This window comes from Mus caroli, chromosome 12 (genome assembly GCF_900094665.2).
Source record: "Mus caroli chromosome 12, CAROLI_EIJ_v1.1, whole genome shotgun sequence".
NCBI lineage: Eukaryota > Metazoa > Chordata > Mammalia > Rodentia > Muridae > Mus > Mus caroli.
In genome coordinates this window covers 49,329,226-49,352,091 of record NC_034581.1, presented here as the reverse complement: position 1 = coordinate 49,352,091, position 22,866 = coordinate 49,329,226, and the positions used below count along the sequence as shown (strand labels likewise).

General features: G+C 43.0%; 1 protein-coding gene across 1 annotated transcript in view; it reads right to left on the bottom strand.

The window, feature by feature from the left end:
• Npas3 (neuronal PAS domain protein 3) overlaps nt 1–22,866 on the bottom strand; it is an 823,498-nt gene that overhangs the window by 64,935 nt on the left and 735,697 nt on the right. The window contains exon 7 of the mRNA XM_021178865.2: nt 911–1,029. Coding sequence (XP_021034524.1) covers nt 911–1,029 — 119 coding nt within the window. The remainder of the gene's footprint in view (nt 1–910; nt 1,030–22,866) is intronic.

The window sequence follows — 22,866 nt, the reverse complement described above, 5'->3', positions numbered from 1 at the left end:
AAAATGGTATGATTCAGGTTTCGAAAGGCATTTCATAAATGTTCTAGCTCTTAATTTATGTTGCTATAGTAACTAGAATGTTGGGATTTCTTGAGATATCCTCAGCCTTAAAATGATGATGTTGTATAGATTATGACTCCAAACTTGATCTCTGCCCATGAGGAATATGTGCATACTGGGTAGTTTTTGAGTTCTCTGTGGATGCCTAAGTATGACTAATGTCCAGGAATCACAATTTTAAAATAAAAGATTCTAAGATTCAACCTGATTTGCGTGCGTGTCTGTGTGTGGGTGGATGAGTGTATTTAGGTGTGTCGACCATAGTCTGCTGTCCAGCATCTTCCTCAATTGCTTGCCCTCTTATTTTTTGAGAGAGTCTCTCACTGAACCTGGAGCCTGATAAGCCTTCTGACTGTGCTGGTCAGGGCTGGCCAGCCAGGCCCGGGTCTCCTCTTGTCTTTTCCTCCTCAGCATCAATGTTATTGACCGGGATAGTCACTTCAGAGAAAGGGGACATTTTAAGGGGGACATGAGAAAAGGGAGAGTCTCATAGCAGCCATTCTGGAAAAATTACCTGCAGGACCGAAAGAAATTTGACTCTCTTTCTCTACCAGTGTGAATTCCTAGCATCCTTCTCCACCAGTGTGAATTCCTAGCAGGCGCTGGAGTGCCTGGCATAACTAGTAGCTTGAAGAAAAGATAGGAGCTTGGACGTTTGATGCACCAGCTATGTCTGAAGGGATAAGGAAGGGATCTAAAGATGTCTCTGTTGAGGCTGCAAACTGGCCAGGGGGCCTACGTTGTGTAACACTCCAGGCCCCATGTGTTAACTATATGGACCCAAAGCAGTTGCGGAACTCAGTGTAAACTGCCTCGGCTTGGCTGTGTTCCCTTCCCAAGCCCAGCTTACCTTATACCCAGATGACTTGATGTGGACTCCACGTTTGGTCAGAGTAGACTTCATTCGGATGAAAAAGGACCGTTCAAGGGTGTTGTCCGTGGTTAGCAGACTGGGGCTGGTCGTCTCCACTGAGGAAGAGAAAAACACAAACACGTGTAATTTCCGTCTCTGCACAGCGCCCCAGAGATGCTGCTCAGGTGCAACCCTTGAGTTCACTAAAAATAAATGACTGATGGGTGTTGAGAGGGTGGTAATCAATTTACCTCATTGAGAAAATGTTTACTTTGCAGAAAAGAAAAAAAAAGAAGAAGAAGAAGAAAAATTAAGGCGTCTAAAGAAACTCCTTTCCAGTTTCTAACAAGAGCTTTTCAGTTTTTTTTTTAAAAATTTGCTGCTTCTTCCTGAGTGGGGTCTAATAGTAAGTAAGTGAAGCTTCCTTTGAGCGTTGGCTGCCATGCTCAGAAGCAGTGCTCTGAAAGGGAAGGGCCCAAGTGTCCATGGGAGGGACAGGGTATAGGCAGGGATGCCCTGGCAACAAGGACAAGGCCCTGCTTGTTGCTCTCCCCACATCCTTCTCAGTTGATTCTTTTCATTGTGAATAGGAAGCATGCGATCTTCTCACCTGAGTGCGGGTGGAGGTAAGAGAATGGGATGTACAGGCAGAGAGAAAGAAAAACTACGCAAACAATCAAAGTCTCATCACAGTAGCTTTTTGCCCCAGTTGTCAGCCAAACAGCAGAGTCTGTTTTTCTACTTCTGACTTTATTTTTTTTAAGTGTTTGTTCCATTTTGAATTATGTGCGCTTGTGTCTTGTGTCTGTGTCTTGTATCTGTGTCTGTGTTGAGGCGATGTGCACTAATGTGGCCAGAAGAGGGCGTTGGGTCTCCAGGGGCTGGAGTTACAGGCAGTTGGCTCTGAGTTGCCAGCTGTGGGCATTGGAAATGAAGCTGGGTCTTCAGCAAGAGCAATACTTGCTCTAACTGCTGAGCTATCTTTCCAGCCCCTCTGTTTCTCTGCGTTTAATCCAGGACATTTTCTATCTTAAACAGAGCAGTTACTCTTCTCCAGGAAATGCTTCTAGAGTGAATAGGATGTTTTTGCCTGTGTGACTCAAGTGGTGGGAGGCCATAGGCTGATCCAGTGCTATGGAAGCCAATTTCCTTTTAAAGAAATTTTGAAGAGATTTTATAAATTGAAGTATTTTCCTGCAAATAAATTCAATTTGGGGATTTTATACTAATAAATATTCTAATTTTGGTCTTCTTAGATATTATCTTTTTCTTACTTCAAAATTAAAAAGACTAAAGACCATCAACAAACTGGATTTTTTTTTTTACTAGTTTTAATCTAACACTATTTTCTTTTCTTTTCTTTCTTTTTTCTGGAATAGAGATTAAAAACAACAACATCAATAACAAAACAAAACAAACAAACAAACAAAAAACATGTAATCCAGAGCTGTAAGAAGCTGGGCACCCATGGCTCACACACGTGAATCCTGGTAGGCAGAGGCAGGTAGATCTCTGTGAGTTCAAGGCCAACCTGCTCACATATTGAGTGCCGGGCTAGCCAAGCCTGCAAAGTGACACCCTGTCTCAGGAGATAAAAAACAAAACAAAACAAAACAAAACAAAACAAAACAAACAAAACCAATGAAGAAGGAGAAGGAGGAGGAGGAGGAGAAGAAAAAGAAGAAGAAAAAGAAGAATAAGAGAGAAGAGGAGGAAGGAGGAAAAGAAGTAAGCTGTAAGAATCATAGGACAAAACAACTATAAAAGAGATTAAAAATTGGAAAACCTTAAAATTATGGCATGCTATTTGTATATTTTAAAGAATAAGTAATCTCTGCATTTCATACTAGATGTGATTGATGCTCAGTTGGCAGGAGGGTGTGGACACCGTAATCATAGGCACTGTGCTATCTACGGTCTAGGGGACTTATCATGTCATTCATAGCCTGGTGAGTCTCAGTTTCCTACATTGGTAGCATTTCCACTCTGGGGTGCAGGCTGTCGGACATCTGCCCCTTCCCTGTGTGTCCCTCCCAAGGCTTTCCTTTTTTTGTTTTAGAGAGCACTGATCTGATGTCATTTTAAATGTACAGCTTTTTATCACTCGAGGGAAAAGCAGAGCCATGTTATATTTAGTACTTTCATTTCTTCTGATTAAATATGAATTACTATGAAATTTTTCTCATCATCTAACACGCCATAATACGCCAACAGCTTTTTAATACACTATATAAGCACAAACTTCTGCTCTAAGAGTTTAATTTGCCCCTCTAATCCAATCACATCGACCTTATTTCTCTTATCAGAGATTCCCATTTTGAATTAAATGAGCTCATTAGTTTTAATCAAAAGCAGAGAGATCAAAACTTAAACGTAAATGCTTTAGATCAGAACTGTCAGTCAGCCGTGCAGTTCTATTTTACTAAAACACAAGATCAGAGACCCTTAGAACCAATTTTTTTTTTTCCTCGAAAGGGATGCCAAGAGCTTGAAGATGCTATATCCTTTCTTTTTTTTTTTCTTTCTCCCAAGGACAGATTATACATTTAAGGTTAGACTTAATTTATAGCGGTTTTTCATCCTGCTGGAAATGGAAACGTACGCCCGTCTACTGTTGTCCCTCACACATTTATTGACACTGGTCCTCAGAGACTTGAACTAACGTGAAGCCATCAAAATCCACAGCACAAGCTCGGCTTTTAAAAATTTAGCTCTGTTCAGCAAGATTGTGTTTGCAATAGCAGAGGGAACGGAAATAAAGAAACTTCTCAGAGAAGAGAAAATATGTCTTCAGGGCTTTAGGGGTAGGGCTCTGGATGACCTCACCCAGCCGGGAAGGAAGGGCCTCACTGTAGAAGAGAAGGCCATTCAGGCACGCTGAGAAATACTTCCTGCTTTCAGAAACAAGAACTGCACGGGCCAAACACTCCGAGTCTACAGGAGAGATCGCAGTAAGGGGGCTTCCTGCTGGGTGAAAACACAGCTTCCAGTGAGCTGTGCAGCCAAACACCAAGGCAAACACTGCTAGCCCAGGCAGGAGTACAGCATCCGCCTCCTGTTACAGTAGTAATTGCCTAAACACGCAGGGTAATGTTAATTACACTGGGGATAACTGGTGTGTAAGGAATGCTAAGGTCAGGTTCTGCCCCACTGAAGCCGAGATTTAGAATCTAAATTAACCATCATACTCAACTTCAAGAGCAAGGGGACCGAGGAGTCAATGAGACATAGGTGGGGCAGTCAGAGCTTGTTTTCATGATGGTGACTTTCACTTTGACTGCCTATAGCTTCCTGGTTCTGAGCTCAGGAGCAGGAGGAGCCTGCCATGTTCCACCTTTCAACGGGACAGGTGGCCAACTTACTCAGATCCCCCCCACCATGGCCAGGCTTCCTATGGGGTAGCAAATAGCTATCACAATTGTGACAGTGGTGTCTCTCCTGTGAAAAGAGGCTTGGCTTGCAATGGCTGCAATGGCAGCCACCTCAGAAAAGCTTTTTGAGAGAATGTCTCAGGTGAAAGTCCAGGGAGGAGGAGGGCTGCACTGGGGGAGGAGTCACAGTGGATGGGCTGGGTTGTGGGTGAGCTGACAGAGAGGAGGGAGTAGGGGGAGAAGTCCACTTGAGACCTGTGCTCTCTAGACACAGTGACTCCATCTTATGTCTAAGAAATATTTTCGAGTGCTTTCTAGATGTGGAATATGCTCTTGTCAACTCTCAGAGACCGGCCACTACTGCCTCGTGCTCTGATAAGTTTGGGATTCCAGGAAGTTCTAGCTACTGCCTGAAACACAAGGCAGATGGATGGAAAAGCTGCACAGAGGGGTCAGATCTGAGTCATGCCCACTCTTAGCCCATGAAATATAAGCTAAAAGATGAAAACATAAAACCAAGACCGACATGATGAAAAGCTAAATCAAAATACAGACATATATACTACTTCGTTCTGCAATCTCAGGGGTCTTTAACTCTTGAATAAATGTGTGTGTGTGTGTGTTGCGCGCGCGCATGTGTGCATGAGTTGTTCAGCATCCATGGAGGTCAGAGGCACTGGATCCCCTAAAGGTGGAGTTACAGGCAGCTGTGAGCCATTTAATGCAGGTGCTAGGAACCACAGTTGGGTCCCCCCTATAGGAGATATATGTTCTCCCTAACTGAGAAGCCTTTCCATCCCCTCAACTTTTAAATGTCTATATTGCTGAAGTTCTTGAAATATCCATTTTGATATATTTTTTATATAAAATTTACAGAAAATTCATAACCAAAGTCAGAATGTTGGTGCCTGCTGTAATCGCAATGAGACTTCAGTTATCATTCATCTGCTGGTGACTCTATTAAATGTGGACTGTGCGTCCCTCACATCCTCCTAGGGACAGGAGCTGGTGGAGGTGACAGGTGTTGAGATCGATAGAGGTTTTCCAGGATGCGAATGAGGGCTAGGCGCTTTCTGAATACTGTCAAATCTGCTATGGGGACTCCACAAGGACATGGGTAAAGCACCAACAGGGCCCTTATTTATGTGTAGATGCATGTCTAGCATCTGAACCCTCCAAATACCATCAAACCCTGGTGCATGCAGGGGGGAAAAAAAGAGAAGAAAAAAAGGGAAAAAATAAGTTTTAAGAAATGTTCCTTCTCAATAGTAAGGTATTTTCTTTGTATAAGAGAAGTATAGTTTGGGCCAGTCTTTATGACATGGAATTAAATAGAGCCATTCCTGGGTCTCCATGCAAGACTGGTTCTAGAAACCCCACAGGTACCCAAATCTAGAAATTCTCAAGACCCTTCTAGGAAGTGGTAGAGAAATGAGTATGCATTAATAATTTGAAAACATTTAAAAATTATCTTCTATCACTCGAGGACAAACGGTACTTTCAAAGTTCCTTGGAGCTGACGCTCATGTCTTCTTTCAGACAATGAGATGTCATAAAAGTCACCTCGTTTTCAGGCCCTCATCCGGATGCTCTGCTGTCTCTGTCCTTTTGCTGCAGTGACTGTTACCAGTTCAGACAATGGCTGCTCTCGTAACCTGGCATTTAGAAGATACGGTGGACTTCCCTCTTCCCCGACTTTTGGTCCTCTCAGATATAAATCATTTTATATTGGGGGATTTTTTTTTTAAAACTGCAGAACAATTAGCCCATACTGACCAATGCAAACAATAAATATTTATTATATTAGAATATCATTATGTTATCAAGACATCCCAGCCATCTAGTAGCAGAGCACAAATATGATAAATATTTATCTGGCTCTAAAGACCATGATGTCAACAACATGCTTCTCTTAGCTTACTAATATACTTTTAATCTCCATTTAATCTTATTCCAAATAGCACAAGGCAGCCTGACAGACATCCAACCTTGATCTCTTATGACACCCAGCATGGTTCATGGTTCATTATATGTGTATGTATGTATACATATAATCATTGCTTTGGATATGTTACATATTTATTTGTATGTATATATACATATACATACACAGCCATGTATATATATATATATATATATATATATATATATATTCAGTAGCAGATATTCATTAAATACTGACCTATAAAATCTTTCCAACCTACTGTATGAATGGCAGGCCAAGCATGAATCTTTTAAAATCATAAGATTGTTATGGCAGATTTTATATTTATTCCAGATGAAAATTTTCATAGTCATTAGCTGCCACAAGTTCTTCAGAACGCCTCTTCTCAAAGGTGGTACCACTTTCTGTTTCCTTGAGTGAGTGTGGGCTGGACCTGGTGACTTCCTTTTACAAAACAGCATATAGAGAGGTGGATAGTGTGTGACTAGCTGGTTCTTCCATGGCCTCTCCAGTCATTGTGATGGAAACCAACGAGATGCTGTGTCAAACTCAGAAAGTTCTCTGGAGAGGCCACTGTAGCAAGAGTCACATTAATGACCTTGGAAGCAGACCATCTAGCTAGCCCCAGGGAACCTGGGATGACTGTACTCTGGCTTTCCTAGTACTGGAACAAGGTGTTCCTGGGCTCCTCGCTCCCAGGAGCTACACAAGGCAGCTTTGCCTTTTTAAAGCTTTCAAGGTTCAAGGACATCTGCATTCACAGTAGCTTTGCTGTCCATGTCAGATCTTTCTGGGAAACCCTAGCTCTGTTGTGCTACATGATAACCAAGGACATGGGTCACACTTGTGCAACGGTGGGAAAGAATGCTTGCCAGCAAGTCGGTAGCTGGCAAACTTGCATGTATAGGGAATATGAATTGCAATATTGATTTAATGAGGAGAGGTTCAAGTGCTCAGTTGTTGTTTTTTGTTTTTGTTTTAATTTTATTCTTTTGAGTACACTGTAGCTATTTTCAGACCCACCAGATTGTGAGTCACCATGTGGTTGCTGGGAATTGAACTCAGGACCTCTGGAAGAGCAGTCAGTGTTCTTAACCACTGGGCCATCTCTCCAGCCCAAAGTGCTCAGCTTTTTAAAGTTGGTAATTTTCAAAAGGTTCTAACAATAGGGACATGACTGTGACATGTCCCCAGGCGGGATTGTCTTTCCAGCCCTGCTCATCCTTCTGGGTTACCTGTGCTGAGACAAAGTAGCATTCTCACCTGCTTTCTTTCAAGAATTCCAACTTGACCTCTGCCACTCTCCTAGGCTAGGTTATACTGTCACAGGACACTGAGGGGAGGGAATCAAGGTCCCTTCTCCCTCTGCTTGTCCCTACAGAATTGATCCCCCCCCCCCAAAAAAAAAACATTATTTCAGTAGTAAGAGAGAGCTGGCTGCATCTTCAGGTAGAGAATACTTTGTCTTTTGAGAGTTGTTTTTCATCCCACGGGCCTGTCTTTGCCATGTTCCAATACTACAACCCTCAGGATACCACAGTGGAATTGGTGGCCCTGGTGGCAAGGCCAGTTAGTACCCTCTGTTTTCTGTGCTCCGGGATGTCCTTTCTCTCATAGGCAGTGCAGTGGTGGAATCCTCTGGCTCAGTGACCTCTTGTCCACTGGGGCGCTTGCTCTGGATTGGGTTAAAGTAAGCCCCATTTATGCCAGTCTCACTAGGGCGACTTTCTGCTCTAACTCCCGTGAGCCTGCAGCTTTGTTTTGAAACTTGCAAATCATCAACGGAAACTCCAGAGCAGAGCTGTGACATAGTTGTGGTTCAATAATGATGTAATAAATCCTTTTCAAAGTAACGTTAAAAAGTAGTCGGGGGGGGGGGAGACGAAAGTGTGACTGAGAGGCAGAGAGATTGAAAGGAGAGAGGGGAGAGGGAGGAGAGGAGAGAGCCTGAGAGAGGACAGACGAGGGAAGGAGAGGGGAGAGGGAGAGAGACTGAGAGAGAGAGAGAGATCAAGAGAGAGTTAAGTCTAATAGCCTGCCAACCCCTGCCACCTATCAGGACCCCTGGCACTCTCTGGCCTGACAGGGGATGGAATCCTAACACTGGGTAGCTTTCAGGCTTCCTGTGCCTGGCAGGGCTGCTGTTGGAGGCCGTCCTCTGAGGGAGCATGTGTGGCAGCTGCCTGCAGCTATCACTTGTTGTTTGGTGATACCTCTCTGGAAAAATATACACAGTGTCAGCGCCAAGCTGCTACCAGTGGGTGTTTCTGTACACAACTAACGGGCAGGAGGGTTCGGGGGCGGGGGGGGGGGAATGCCAGGTATTGTGAAGATCACCTTAGAGAGAACGTGAAAACCACTATACCCAAACCGTAGTGCCTGTGCGTGCCAAAGGACACACGGCACCAGTACTTCGAGCCAGTGTTTTAAATCTTCCTGGAAACTTCCTATAAATGTTGCCACTTGAGGGATCTATTCTGGAAGAAAAATATAGCATTTCCTCCTGGGACACAGCGTGGATTCCATTACGGATACTGTGTATGGGATCGAGTGTGGCAATGCTTTTATCGCCATAGTAAAAGGGTTATGAGCCAATTCTTCATATATAAGATCCTCACCAGCAAGTGCCTTCTCCTTTCTCTTCCGAATCAGCCCAGCATTTCCCTGCCTTTCTTTACACAACTCTTCTCTGTTCCCCTTTTCTTTTAGGCACCTCTGATACCAGACAAAGGGCATCTGGACTCAGTCTTTGTAGTACGATACAAAATAATACATAAACACCTTTGCGAAGGCAGCTCAAACCCCATGTTTTCTATTAAAAAGTCATGTTCAATCTTCACTGTTGATAGAACCGAATAGCTAACGCAGGGAACATTGTATATCAGAAAGGTCAATAGTTATTATGAGCTACAAATATATTTTTTTTATCCTTCAGGCTGTTTAGTGCATATCACAGCATGAGCAGCTGTCTCCTTTAATGCTTTTAAAATTAGAATTCCCAAAGAAGAAGAAAAAAAATTATAGTTGCAGTGATTGCTCTTTGCTTTTGTAAGTTTACTTTAATATACTATTTTATATACATGGAATCTTCTGTGTGGCCTACTCATGGAGTGGTAACTGGTAACCAGTATCCAGTATCCAGTTCAACTACCATGTTTATCTTCTTAGCATTCTGGCCAAGTCTCCGTCTCAGGCACGCACGTTGGCCAGGCTCTGTATTTTAAAATGGAGGTATCGAGAGGAGCCTGTAGTAAGGCGGCAGCCAACATGCGGCTGTACTGTGCCTTTCCTCGTTGGAAAGCACAACTGTGTTTTGAGGTGGGAACAGCTTCATCTCATCAGATGCAAGGTCAGGGAGTGGAGCAGACCACTGGCAGCCAGGACAGCACTCCCTGTCCAAGCCCACGGGTTAAGAGCACACCTTTTAGATTCTCAAAGGTTGCTCTCTCCTCTTTGCCCTAGAATGTTTTGCCTTTGTTTATCATGTAGCCCCACAAAGACAATATTACATGTATATATACATCCAATATTTTATTATAGCTCGGTACTTTTTTCAGGTATATTAAATAGTTATTGAATGACTCTAATAGTGGGAATGTGATATCTATATTATCTATATCTATCTACCTGTCTCTCTGTGTGTGTGTGTGTGTGTGTGTGTGTGTGTGTGTGACATTTTAGCTGTGTTACTTCTGAATATTCGTTCAAAGTTAAGATGAAGCTCTTGTCTTCAGTGGAGGACTTCCTGGGTTGGAAGCAAGGGAAGAGCTTGTGGATATGACTGAAGCATTCACTGGCTCTTAGGTGTTCCCACTGGAGATATTCTGAGAAAGCTGCTTCTACAGAAAGAGTAGGAAAGGACCAAGTTAAGCAATCTGGTCTCCTCAGTGGTTTTCAGTGTTAAAAATAAAGGGTGTGGAGCATGTGTACTGATTATGCCACTAGAGCTTAGAGCTGTGCATGTTGGAAATGCCGGCTGAAAATCCTTAAAGCTAAGAGATATTATCAGTCCAGAGAAGAGAACTTCTGGGATGGGAGAAAGGGAGAAGGGAGGATGAGTGGGAGGAGAAAAGAAGGACCAGGAAGAGAGAGTTCCGAGTGCTCTGGGAACACTGTGCATTGTACTGTCAGTCAGGCGAAGGCTGGCGAGAGCCTGAAGTCGCCTGTGATAGACCATTTGGGAAACCAACAGGTATGAACCGAAAATAAAGACTAAGAGGATGCAGTAACCACTGTAGAAGATTTACTACAAGTTGGGGGCTAGCCTGGCTTACATAGTGAGACCTTGTCTCACCGGAAAAAGAAAAAAAAAAGATCACATCTGTGTTTGTTCTACAGAACTATGAGGTTATGGTTTTCCTGTTATTAGACACTGTTAAGGCACCAAATGGATTCTGGGTCTCTAGGGACCAGCTGTAAAACAAACATTCTAAGAGAACATTGTAGTGCCTTCATTTGTTCTTGTCATTACATCATTTTTTTAAAAAGCACCATTTTTAGTGGTTATGCAATACTTCTGCAGCGTCAACCTTACAGCTTTGCTGTTGTCTCTTAGGGTAGATCCCTTGAAAGAATCCTATCAACCCAAAGGGCACAAACTGATTTTTTTTTTTAAAGATTTATTTATTTATTATATGTGGGCTGGAGAGATGGCTCAGCCGTTAAAGGCTAGGCTCACAACCAAAACTATTTATTATATGTAAGTACACCGTTGCTGTCTTCAGACACACCAGAAGAGGGCACCAGATCTCATCACAGATGGTTGTGAGCCACCATGTGGTTGCTGGGATTTGAACTCAGGACCTCTGGAAGAACAGTCAGTGGTCTTAACCTCTGAGCCATCTCTCCAGCCAGGAGCTGATTTTTTTTTTTTTAAGGCTCTTAATATGTCTAGACAAACCGATTGCCTGAGAAGTTGTTCTGTGTCACTTGATAGGTTTGTCAGCCACGTTCCATGATGTTTACTGTGACAGTCATCTTAAAATATGTGCTTTTATTTGATAAAAAGACTAGATGAGCGGGATACAGAGGAAGATACTTCTGGGGAGATTGCTGATATGCCATAAGCAAAAACATCTTACATGTTTAATTTGCATTTCTATTTTTAGTGAGGATGAATTACGTTTTAATACATATTTATTGGCCATTTGAATGTTTTCAGTTAGTCATATATTTATGTTCTCTAGTTTCTAATTGGGGTTTTAGTATTTTGGTTTTCAGTTCGAATGAGATCCTTGAGTTTATTAAGGTTATTAACTTTGACACATTTCTTGACAATATCTCCCTACTTGTTTGCCATTTTCTCCCACTTAGCTTATGATGTTTATCGGCACTGATATAGTTTAAGGCTTATGTGTATGTTTTTCCTCCATAAGTTTTCCTTTTTCCCCCAACTTGAAAACAAAGCTCAGTGAATGTTCAAACTCAAGGTAAGTCAACGTTTCTTCAGGTCAAGGATCTTTGTGGTGAATAGATTCTGCCATGAACTCTGATTCTGGTATGCTGCCACCTTGTGGTCGGAGGTATGAAGAACAGGAGCTGCGCCTCCGAATCAGGTCAGTGAGGGATATGGATGTTGACAGATAATTGCACTGTGAATGTGGACAGTGCTTTTTTTTTTTTTTTTTAAATACTTAATTTATGTGTATTTGTGAATGCCTGCACATATGTGTGCATCATGCTGGGGCCTGTTACCTGAGGAGACTGGAAGAGGACACAGAATCCCTTGCAACTGGAGTTACAGGTGGTTGTGAACTGCCTGCAATAGAGGGCAGGACCTTAACTTAGGTTCCCTCTTGATCTCTGGGCCACCTCTCCTGTCTCATTATTATTATTATTTTTTGAAGAGCAATTTTTAGAGCTTTTGCAACTTAGGCAAAATGGTGTGGAAATAGGTGGCAGAAAGGAAATATGACCATTCCTTTTTTTTTTTTTTTTTGCATAAGAGCGACTGAACTGAGCTAGTCGGAACACTGTGTGGTTCAAGAGTGTGGCCTAGAGAAGCGTGGGGTTCAGTGAGGGCTGAAAGGGACGGGGCTTGTGGGATGCTGGTGGTGACTGGAAAGCTTGCTTCTAATTAGAATTTCTAGAGAAAATTCAGGGCACCCTATACATTTGGATTTCCGGATAAACAATGAGCTGTTATTATTTTTTAGTATCATCCAAAATTGCCTATGTTTCGAAATTGAACGGGTAGTTCTATATTTTCATTTGCTTGTTAGGCTGCCCTCTGCCTAGAAGGCGGCTTTGGATGACTGCAGTGATGTGTTCAGTAGGGATGTGAATGGGGGGCGGGTGTCGTTTAAGAGACAGGCTCAGGCTCCATGAGCTTCTGTGATGGAGAAAATGCTGAGTATCCAGAGCCTTTTTACTGTACGGAGTGGGAACAGCGAGCTACAGCCGAGGACTTAAGTGTAATTTGGTATGGGGGGCCTTTTTTAGATTTATCCTTTCAAGGATGGGGCCTTGCACAATGGTGTACTTTCATCTCCCTCCCCCTCCCTCCCCCTCCCCCTCCCTCTCCCTCCTCACCACTCCTAGAAGTAATGGCATCTTCTGCCAATTTACTGCTCTGTTCCCGTAGAAGGAATCTGGGTGTGGGTGGCTGGAATTTGTTGGTTTCATTGTGGCTCTATCCAAGAGCAACTTGAAATGATTACTTTTGAGATGTTTTTAGATAGAGGTACTATATCAAATCTGCCATCGATAAGAAATTGGAAGTTATTAATTGGGGAAGAGTTTTAGTAGCATTATTTTACTTGGTCATAATTTTAAAAAACCAGGAACTGGAGATAACTCAATAATTATCTTCATCTCTTATTTTGCTAATGAATATCTACTTAGGATATCTTTAATTAAACAAGTTTTCCTGTCTCGTGATTCCAATAAGTTTCGATGACCGGGGTTCCATCTCCCGACCTACAGCCTTCCAGTCTTCTTGCAAGACATCGCTCTCCTTTTGTTGTGAGGAGGTCAGGGTCGCACCATCATTGTCCTCACCTGCTAATGTCTGTGTGGGCACAATTTCCATATCTGAACTCCACGTTAGGTCATTTGTGTATTTTCTTCAAGGCTATGCATAATCTTCCCAAGTGGTGGGGATAAAAAAAAAAAAAAGCAGTCATTTTTTTTTAACGAGTCCATTTACATAGCTTGCAGTTAGACCTGCCAAGGAATTGCCTTCTCTTCCTCAATTAAAAAAGATAAAGGCCATTGTTACCAGTCATGAGGGAAATGGGGGTAAAAACTGCCTTTTCTCAAACTGGGGGCAAAGCAAATTTGTTGATATTAATTACTACCTTTTTTTCCTGTTTCATAAGACAGGGTGATCTTTTCAAATAGAGCTTTCTAATGATACATCATATAATTCATGTATTTAATATATGAAATTAAATTAAATATAAACTCACCATCAGCATTTCAGCACCGTATCAGTGGACTTCTGAAGCTAAACTGGATATATTCCGATGTTAAATAACTATTTTTCAAAGCTGCTACCACATATTCCCTGTGGCCTGGAAGCTAGATGCTCTCTTTGCATTCTTCATAATTGTTTCATGCTTAATTCCCTCAACTGCAGGGGCTCCAGATATTTATGGCTACCCTTGTTCCAGGTCTTCAATTATTTGACCCTCCTTGAGAATGAATCTGTCTGTAACAGTAGGCTGTCCTTCACCAACTACTCCACTTTTTTTCTTTCCTTTCTTGCTAACAAACTCCATTTGCATCTCATTAGTAAAGTTCTGCTATTTTTCCGGAACTGAATTTTGGAACTGATACATGAATTTAGATCATATACATGGAGTAAACAAATGACCCTGCCAGGGCAGCGTCTGCCTGTTTCCTTGTGAACCAGTCCAGTTACGGTCAAAGCTAAATAAACCTAGAAAAAGTTTCCCTAAAAGGATCCGTTATTTACGTGTAAAGCACTTGAGACCAAGTGTGCTTTCCTGCTGCAGAGTCTGTGACATGTTTTGGATTCACTGTACAAATACTGGGTAAGGATTATAGTGATTGGTGATGTTCACTATTTACATGAGAAATAATAGTACCTTATTTTCACCTGGAAAATATACATGTTTCATTTGTGTGTTAAAATTGTGCCTGCTAAATTCATGTTATCTTTGAACATTATGAACGTCCGGTGTTCTTGGTGAAGCGACTCATCTCTATCTATAGGGGAAGTTAAACCGTGTTACATGCACTCACCAGTGACCGTGTTACATACACTCACCAGTGTAGGCCTAGAAAGTCTCTGGATGCTATGGCTTACCCTACACAGCTTCAATGTTACTGTTGATACAAATAACCAGCGTCTACAGTTCATCTTCTGGAAGTAGAAAGTTGCTCCTTGAGCAGGCAAAATAGCTCTGTCTCTGTGTACACACACACACACACACACACACACACACACACACACACACACACACAGGACAAGGCAGAGGTGATATAAAAAAAGAAATGATCTTTCCATCAAAAGAACTTATTCTAAGAAGCATATTTTTTTCCTAGACAGTTTGAAGTCTGGTGTTTTAGATACATGTAAGTCCAAAACGTAAAATTAGCAATACAAATTCTTGCTACTCTGACAATTATTTTCCTTTCTCTTTTAGCTTGGTGAAGAAGAGAGCAAGCATTTAGACACATGCAGAATATGTAATCTTAGCAAGGTGATATTCTTGGGATTTTCCATATTTATTTATATATATATTTCCGCCATTGTATTTTCACTACCCAAGAGCCCGGGCTGTTATTTTTTTTTTTTTTCCTGAAGTCTGAAGATCACCCCATGGATTAACAAATGATTGAGGATTCTCTCTTAAAAGACTCTTTAAAAAACTGTCAGAATCAGCCTGAGACAAAGATTTATTATGAACTATTTAAAGGGCTTAATATATGTATCCCAAATGAGCCCTTGGAGCAAACTAAAAAGAAGAGTGGAATTCTCAAAGAATAGAAAAAAAAATTCTCCAATGCCCCACTTTCTTCACACCATGATTACTGTTTACTCAAAGGATAAAATGCCTAACCTGTCACACGGAGTCTTCAGAAGTCACAGTCCTGCTGAGGTACAGTAAAAACAAAACAATGAAGAGCGACAGTAATGTGTGCGAGAAAGGCAGCTGTAATTTACTGCCTAACCTGTTCACTAACACACTAATGTGCCTACATCTTGTAGCAGGAGCTGATCCCTGACCCATGCAGCAATCAAACAACTATCCAAGTGTTGGCTGTCACAGAAGCTGGGACCGTCACCTTAATTATACGTTCCCGGATAACAAGCCTTCCCTTAATGAGCAACTTTTCTCTTGTGTGCGTCCCAGCCCACCCCTTCTGTCCTTGAGAGAGGCCCATGGCAGTTCCCTGTAGCTGGAATTTGTGAAGCATATTCATAACTATCCATCCTAAAAGGTAATAAATACTACCTGAGCAGCCTATCTGCTTCATGAAGATGCCAAGGCATAATTAAAATTATAGGCTTATATCCTCAAGAGACTCCAGAGGAGAGGAACTCAAAACCAAAGGAAAAAGTTTTCAGAGAACTCAGAAGCCAGCCTTTATCTCTCCATTTATTATTATTTTTATTTACTTATGATTTATATATAATAAATAACAACAACAACAATAATAGATTGCCTCAGAGGGATTTATATTTGGCAATGCAGTTTTCCTCTTTAACGGGGATGACTTCCATTTGAAACTTCCTTTCCTTTCTTGTCCCTGTAACAATCCTTATCTCTGGAGTGACCTAGTGCCTATGCCTGATACCTGATGTGGGTAAACAAGGGGACTTTATAGGGAGGCCCTACCCAAAGCATGGGGGCAGATTGTGCCTCCCAATGGAAAGAAGACAAAGAGGAGGGGGCAAAGAGTGAGGCAATCATTGCGACGTGGAGATTTATTTCTGTAATGGCCCCAGCTCGACACTAGTTTGAGGCCAGCTCATCGGAAAGGAAAATGCTATACACCCGGGTGACCAGTTAAAGAGGAGGGATGGACTTGCAATTAGATTTATTGGTTCAATTCCCATTTTATCTTAATCTCCACAAGACCCTACTTCCCTTCCTTTCCAATAGGTCCATGCATTCTCTGTAAGGCAGTTTGGGTATATTTGGTAGAGTAGATAGCCATATATGTGTCTTTAAAGGACTCAGGGCAGAAAGACGGCTGGGTTGATGAAGAGCTTGCACACAAGCAGGCAGACCTTGGTTCAGTCCTGACCCTCAGCACCTACATAAAAGGCAGGCACACGTCTATAATCTTAGGGTGGAGACAGAAGGATCCCTGGGGCTTGTGAGCCAGGCAGTCTAGATGAATTGGTGAGTTTCACGTTCAGTGAGAGACCCTGGCTCAAAAAACAACGCCATGACTGATAGAGGAAGGCACTTTACATCAGTCTCTGGATTTCACGCACCTCCCAACACACAAACATATGTGTATGAATGCATGTGCCCCCCCCTCCCGTCGCCTAGACAGACTCTAATATGTATATATTGGAGTAGAATATATGAACCAATCCATGTAAACCACGTAGGTTGGCGCATGCTAAGACCTTCTACGTGACAGTTTTTAGTTGTTGATGCTAACATCTCTGCAGGTTGATTCCTGACACCCATTTTTAAGATCACTGGGTAGATGAGAGACTGGCAAAGGGTGATGATGCTTGGTAGTCAACTGGCTCTCAAGGTAGAAAACCCCACCCCAGAAAACCAAAAGTGGTGTCTTCAAGCACAACCAAAACAGGGAAAGCAGCAGTGTAGGGTAGCGGTTGGGCAGATCTCATGACATTAGGATGTCTGTGTAGACCTATAGTCTTAGGTCCAGCACGTGGGTGTTGTTCTTTGTTGTCGTTGCTGTTTTGTTTTTCCATTTATCCCGTTCACGAGGTGATGTTTGCTAAATCCAAGTTAATTCTGAGCAAGACACATTTATGAGGTCAAGTGCAGATCTGACTAATACTAGATACCAACCAACTCTGCCATGGCACAATTTGTTCTCAGGATTGATATGTACGGCCCTAACACTGTGGTGGTGGTCTTACCGTCAGACACATTAGAGAAAAGACTTCTAGGGTGTTACAGTTCAGAGATACATAGTTACCATGAACTCCATAAAGACAGGAAGAGAATCTTAGTCCACGGTTTTGCCAGATAATGGGGAATAATATATGTAAATGAGAAAATGCAAATGTAAGAAGAGAGAATTTAATGGAAGAAAAAGAAGAGAGAGTAAGGAGAGGGAAAGAGAGAAGGCTGAAAATTAAAGCACTAAGAGGGACAAGGGAGACACACTGTAATTATGCAGATTGTGGGACAATAAGTTACACAGAACTTGGTGTGCTGGGGAAACAGGAGAACAGGAAGGGAAGGAGGGAATGTTCTTTTACAGCCACGTCATATGTCTGTGCTGACAAGCTGGCTGCTGGTTCTGGGCTGTCTATGCTAAAATCCAATCAACTTCCTGGGCCCAGACAACTGAAAACACAGGAATTAACACATATTTGGACTCTTACCTCAAAAAAAAAACCATACAATCACCACAAAGGCAGGTATTTCCAAAATTGGCAACTACTATAATTTAAAACTTAAACAGTGGGTGATTGGTTAGAGGTTTCTCAATAGCCATTTTACTGTGGTGAATGCCAGCTTTGAGGTGCAGGGGATTAGGATTAATGCCAGGTGATTTCCATACACATTTAATTGAGTTGTCACAACAGCCTTTGAGATAAGCACTTTTATTTTTCCCATTTTAAAGAGGATCCATTGTCTATGACCACGCACTCTAAAACCCCACGATTGTGGGTGTAGCACGCCTTAAACCCGAATCTAATTTATTCATTGTAATTTACTTAGAAATCTTTAACTTTCTGCATCTCTGCCATGGTGCATTTCTGAGGCCTGCTGTATGGAAATGGAAAAGAACACACAAGGGCTCTGGCAGGGAGATGGCGCACGCAGACTTAGAGTGATTTTAGTTTATTTTCTAGAGTTAATGAAATACGTACTATTCTATGCTAGTCACTCTGTCTACCCATGCTTATGCTTAAAGGGCTGACACCCACTTTGCTAAAGCTCCCAAAACAGCGTGGTGTCCTCTGAACAGTTCAGGTTCCAGAGCAAAGTCAACACTGAGTATCAGCAGTTGCGTACAGGGGTAGGTGTGGCTGAGTATCAGCAGTTGCATACAGGGGTAGGTGTGGCTGAGTATCAGCAGTTGTGTACAGGGGTAGGTGTGGCTGGGCTCCAGGATTCCCAGGTTTTGGTACTAAGGAAACAGCCTTTTTATGCTTAGAGACTCTCTCTCTCTTTCTCTCTCTCTCTCTCTCTGTCTCTCCCTCTCTCCCCCTTTCCTCCCTCCCTTGTCTCCCCCTCACCCCCTTTCAGGAAAGGAAGGGAGTGGACAGAGACCATGTATGTTACTGGTCAGTCCCTACATCTATGTAAATCTCACCATGGTTTTCAAGCTCAGAGGTGTTCTCTGGTGCACTTGGCTCCTCTAGTGCCTTCTCTCCCTCCAGGTGCTTTGCCAAATGCTGTCATTTGTCAGTTGATCCTCTCCAGAAACCCACTTCTAAAAATTGCTGAAGGTTCATATTGCTTTCCTTACTTAGTCGGTAACACGTAAATAGAGCAGGGCTCTGGTTAAGAGAATGAATTAAAAATCTCAGAATTACAGATGGTTGTAAGAAAATATAAAGGAGGCCTACTTTGAAGTGACAGCCGAGGGTATACTGAAGGATGAAGAAGAGTGGACACTGCTGGGGGTTACAGTGTCAGGAATGACAGTGAAGAAAAGGAGAATGAACCAGTAGGAGGAATATGACTCAGCAGAAGGAACATGACTCAGCAGAAGGAACATGACTCAGCAGAAGGAACATGACTCAGCAGAAGGAACAATGGAAAAATCTCCCAAACACAGGAGGGATCATGACCACAAGGTCATATGAGACAGCAGAGTGGACTCAGGGTAGAAGAAAACAGAGTTGCTTGTTGGGTACCTGTGATTCAGTTTAAAGCAATACAGTTCTGGGGGATGACGGCCACAGTTGTACCACATTGAGATGCATTTGATGATGTGAACCTGTAGCTTGAATGTGGCCCAAATGGCAGCTCTTAAGTCGGGTGTATTTTGCTCCAACAACAAGTGTCAGGCCCTGAACTAATGAAGTGCCATAAGATTTCAGATGGGAGTGCAAGAGATTAATACAAAAATATCAAGGATCAAAGAGAAAGACACAAAGGAAAGGACAACTATGGTTCCCATCAAGGCAATGGGGAAGTAGAGGGTGGGGGGCTGGGCTTCAATTGTTTATCAATTAAACAAATAAGTTCGCTGTACACTGGGGCTCAGAAATGGATTATAGCTACTGTCTTAGGAAATATCTGAAGTGATGGAGTCCAGAGGTCAGCGCGACATTGTCTCGCATTCAAGCAGTACATGGCCAATATTGCTGCAGTGTTGTTGTGTAGGCAGACGAAGACATTTAATGTGATCTAGCCCAGCAACGTTCAGTTTTAGGATAGAGGCTAAAGTCATTGCCCAGGCCAAGTACCCATCATGACTGTCCCCATAAAGCTACCACAGCACCTACAAGGCTCAGTGATCTAAAGGAGTCCCCTATGGGTAGAGCCAAAAAAAAAAAGAGTGTGGGAGCAAGGTGACTTTCCCAGAGTTACCTCATTCCCCAGGGTCCGATTAGGGGTTACTAGCCCACTCTTCCCTTGCCTAATACAGATTTGAAAGACACAAACAAGCAAGGCTTTATCATTAATCAGAACAATAGAGGTGATTCACATGTTCATCAGGCACCAAGGACTCATTGAAATAAAATCAGAGTTTACTCTCAAGGACTCAAGGGTTATTGTTTCATAGGACAGCCACAAGTCATATAACGATCATCATAAGGAAGGCACAGAGCCAGACTCCAAACGCAAGCCGGAAACTGTTCCGGAGTGACTAATGCAATAATATTGAGGAATGTCACAGGTCCCTATTATAGTCAAAGTCACTTTAACTAATTGGCTCAGACCATAAAAACATACAATCTGGGTCAGATGACACCACTGCACAAAGCTGTTCTGCACAGACATCGTCTTAAATCAAAGCGTCCCAACAGGAAGGGGAGAGAGGAAGGGTGGCTGTTGATCCTGGGGATCCTGAGTGACTTAGAAGTGGCTTTAAGAGTGGCTAGCTCCAGTCTGTGGACAGAGGTGACACTGGGCTTTCGAGGCATCCTTCGTCCTTCAGAAGCATGCTGCTCCACATTTGTAGAGATTACACATGGTTTTGCATCAGGGCTATCTCATGGTAAGATGCCAGGCCATCCTTTAAAGCCTAAGAAAACAAGTCCTGTCAATCGCAGGCTCTTATAAAGACCCAGACATTAACACGGTCTCCAAAGCCAGTGATTCTAATGAACAGGAGAAACAGAATCAATGAAATTACCAATCACGACTCAGGATACGTTTAGAACCATCTCTTTTGCATTTAAAACCAGAAATAGAAAGTCATTTATAGAAATAGAAAGGTACTGTTGATTGCTTTCCCTTTATTTCTACATTCTTTTCCCTTAACAAAACAAACAAAAACTTCTCTCCAATTTCTCCCCACTAACCAATATTTATCTCCCTACACAGCTTCCTCTTCTAGTTCTATTTTTCAGGAAAACAAGGATTGCCCCTTAAATGGTCAAAACCATCCTAATATGTGGATGAAGCATGCTTGGCTAAAGCCATCTTGAGTCTAGACTAGGCTCACAATTCACTTCACAACAGATCGATTCAGCAAGTCCTGACAGAGTTTCTACGGGTGTTAGTCCCTGTCATAGGTTTGAGGTCACAATGAGAAGGAAGGAATGGGGCAGAAAGAAATTCTCCCCATAGTAGAGTTTATATTCTATTAGGAGGATAAATGGGTACATGTGCCCACACACGTGTATGCACACACATGCACTGGGGGGGGGTTATGGAGATAAACATACCATACAGATATGTTTGAAATGTGTATGAATGCCTGAATGGCTAGGAAGGTCTGTGAAGGTTAACATCTGATTGCAGGTATGAAGTACATAAGGTTACTCTGAATATCTGGCGGACAGAGGATCAGGCTGTTGAGAGGTCCAAAGGCAGAGGTAACATGTATTGAAGGGCTAAGCAGGCCACCACCTCCAGCTGTATCAATGTTGCTGTGAGGCTATGAGTACTGCTCAGGGCTCAAGGGGAGGACTCATGGGCACAGGAAACAGCAGCAGAATGGTCAGCACCAGGCCTCCATGATTCTGTTAGGCCAGTGAACAGCTAGCTTTGGGATTGTCCATTCTCTAGGAGTCAATTAAAGTTTGAGTAAACTTCCTTGAGAGACAGTTGATGAAACCTGAGCAAGACTTGTTCTGCTTGGATTCTGCTGGTTCAGTTTTCCTGACCACAGACACCTCCAGGGAGGAAGGAGCAGGGTTGGTTCTGGGAGAGGAAAAGACAGTGGTAAAAATAAGGCCAATTCGGCATCTTGATGGGGTGAAGGGACCCTCGTATACAGAGGAGCAGGATTCCAGTACAGCCAGAACTAATTCACTGGTTTCTCTAACCACACGCTTAGCCTTCAGAACCTCTCCTTAACAAACTCCCGAGTCATGATGCCTTTCTTCCTCTATGCATAGTGAGCACTGCCCACTGCCTGCTGGTTTTCTTCAGGGTCTTATGTATGTAATAAATCCACCAAAGAGACATCCTACAGCCGGCTATTAAGCAGTCACCCCCCTCTCCCCGTTTTAGTAATGTTGACTCCACTTAGCACGGAGTATAGTGTGCTGTAGGATCTGAGAGCCTGCAGGTGGGAGTTTGGCATCTAGTCCCAGGCCTCGATGATGGAGAAGCAGTGGTGTGGGTAAGACAGTATCTTTGGCCTTTGTCTAGGAGACTGGGGCAGCTGCTCAGAATGCAAAAGCTAGCTTCCTAGAGACAGTTGCTTTTGTCCTTGTGAAATACTTGGCTTTTCTTTATGAGCCCTGGCTGGACTTCTTATTGCTTTGGTGGCATCAGGGATGACTCAGAGACCAGGAAGCAAGTGTGGTGACTGTCACTGTCTCAGGGCAGTTCCATTCAGGCCCGTTGTCCTTTTAGTTGTTCAGCGGAGACATGCTTAGTTTAGTTTTACCTGTGCCAGCTCAGTCTGGGATGGGGTACAGAGACAGACTCTCAAAGGAGGACACTCTGGCTATAAACCTGCCAGGTCCTTCCCAGCTCTACCCCTTTCCTGATTGGTGTTTTCACATCTCCCAAGGATGGGAATTTTCAGAACAAAGCCCAGTACTTGGAGTGGTTATTTGCATGTCAATTTCCGGAATGCTTCTCCAACTTTCCCTTGCGCCATAGTGATGCTTTTGTATCTCTTCTGCTTGGGGATAAATGGAGAGGAAGGGCTAGAAGTGGGTCAGCGCAGTGTCCTGGCACTTCCTTTGGCTGAGTCTTTGCCCAATGGGGTGGAAGCCAGACTTCCTTCTCCCTGGCCCTTCAGCTCCCCTAAGCAGCCTTGCAGATCTGGGAGGTCTGCGTTCTTTATTGCAGCTTTGGGGTGAGCAGGCACCTGACCATGGGAATATTCCTTCCTCCGGTCACAGGCCTCTGTGAGGGACCCTGGTG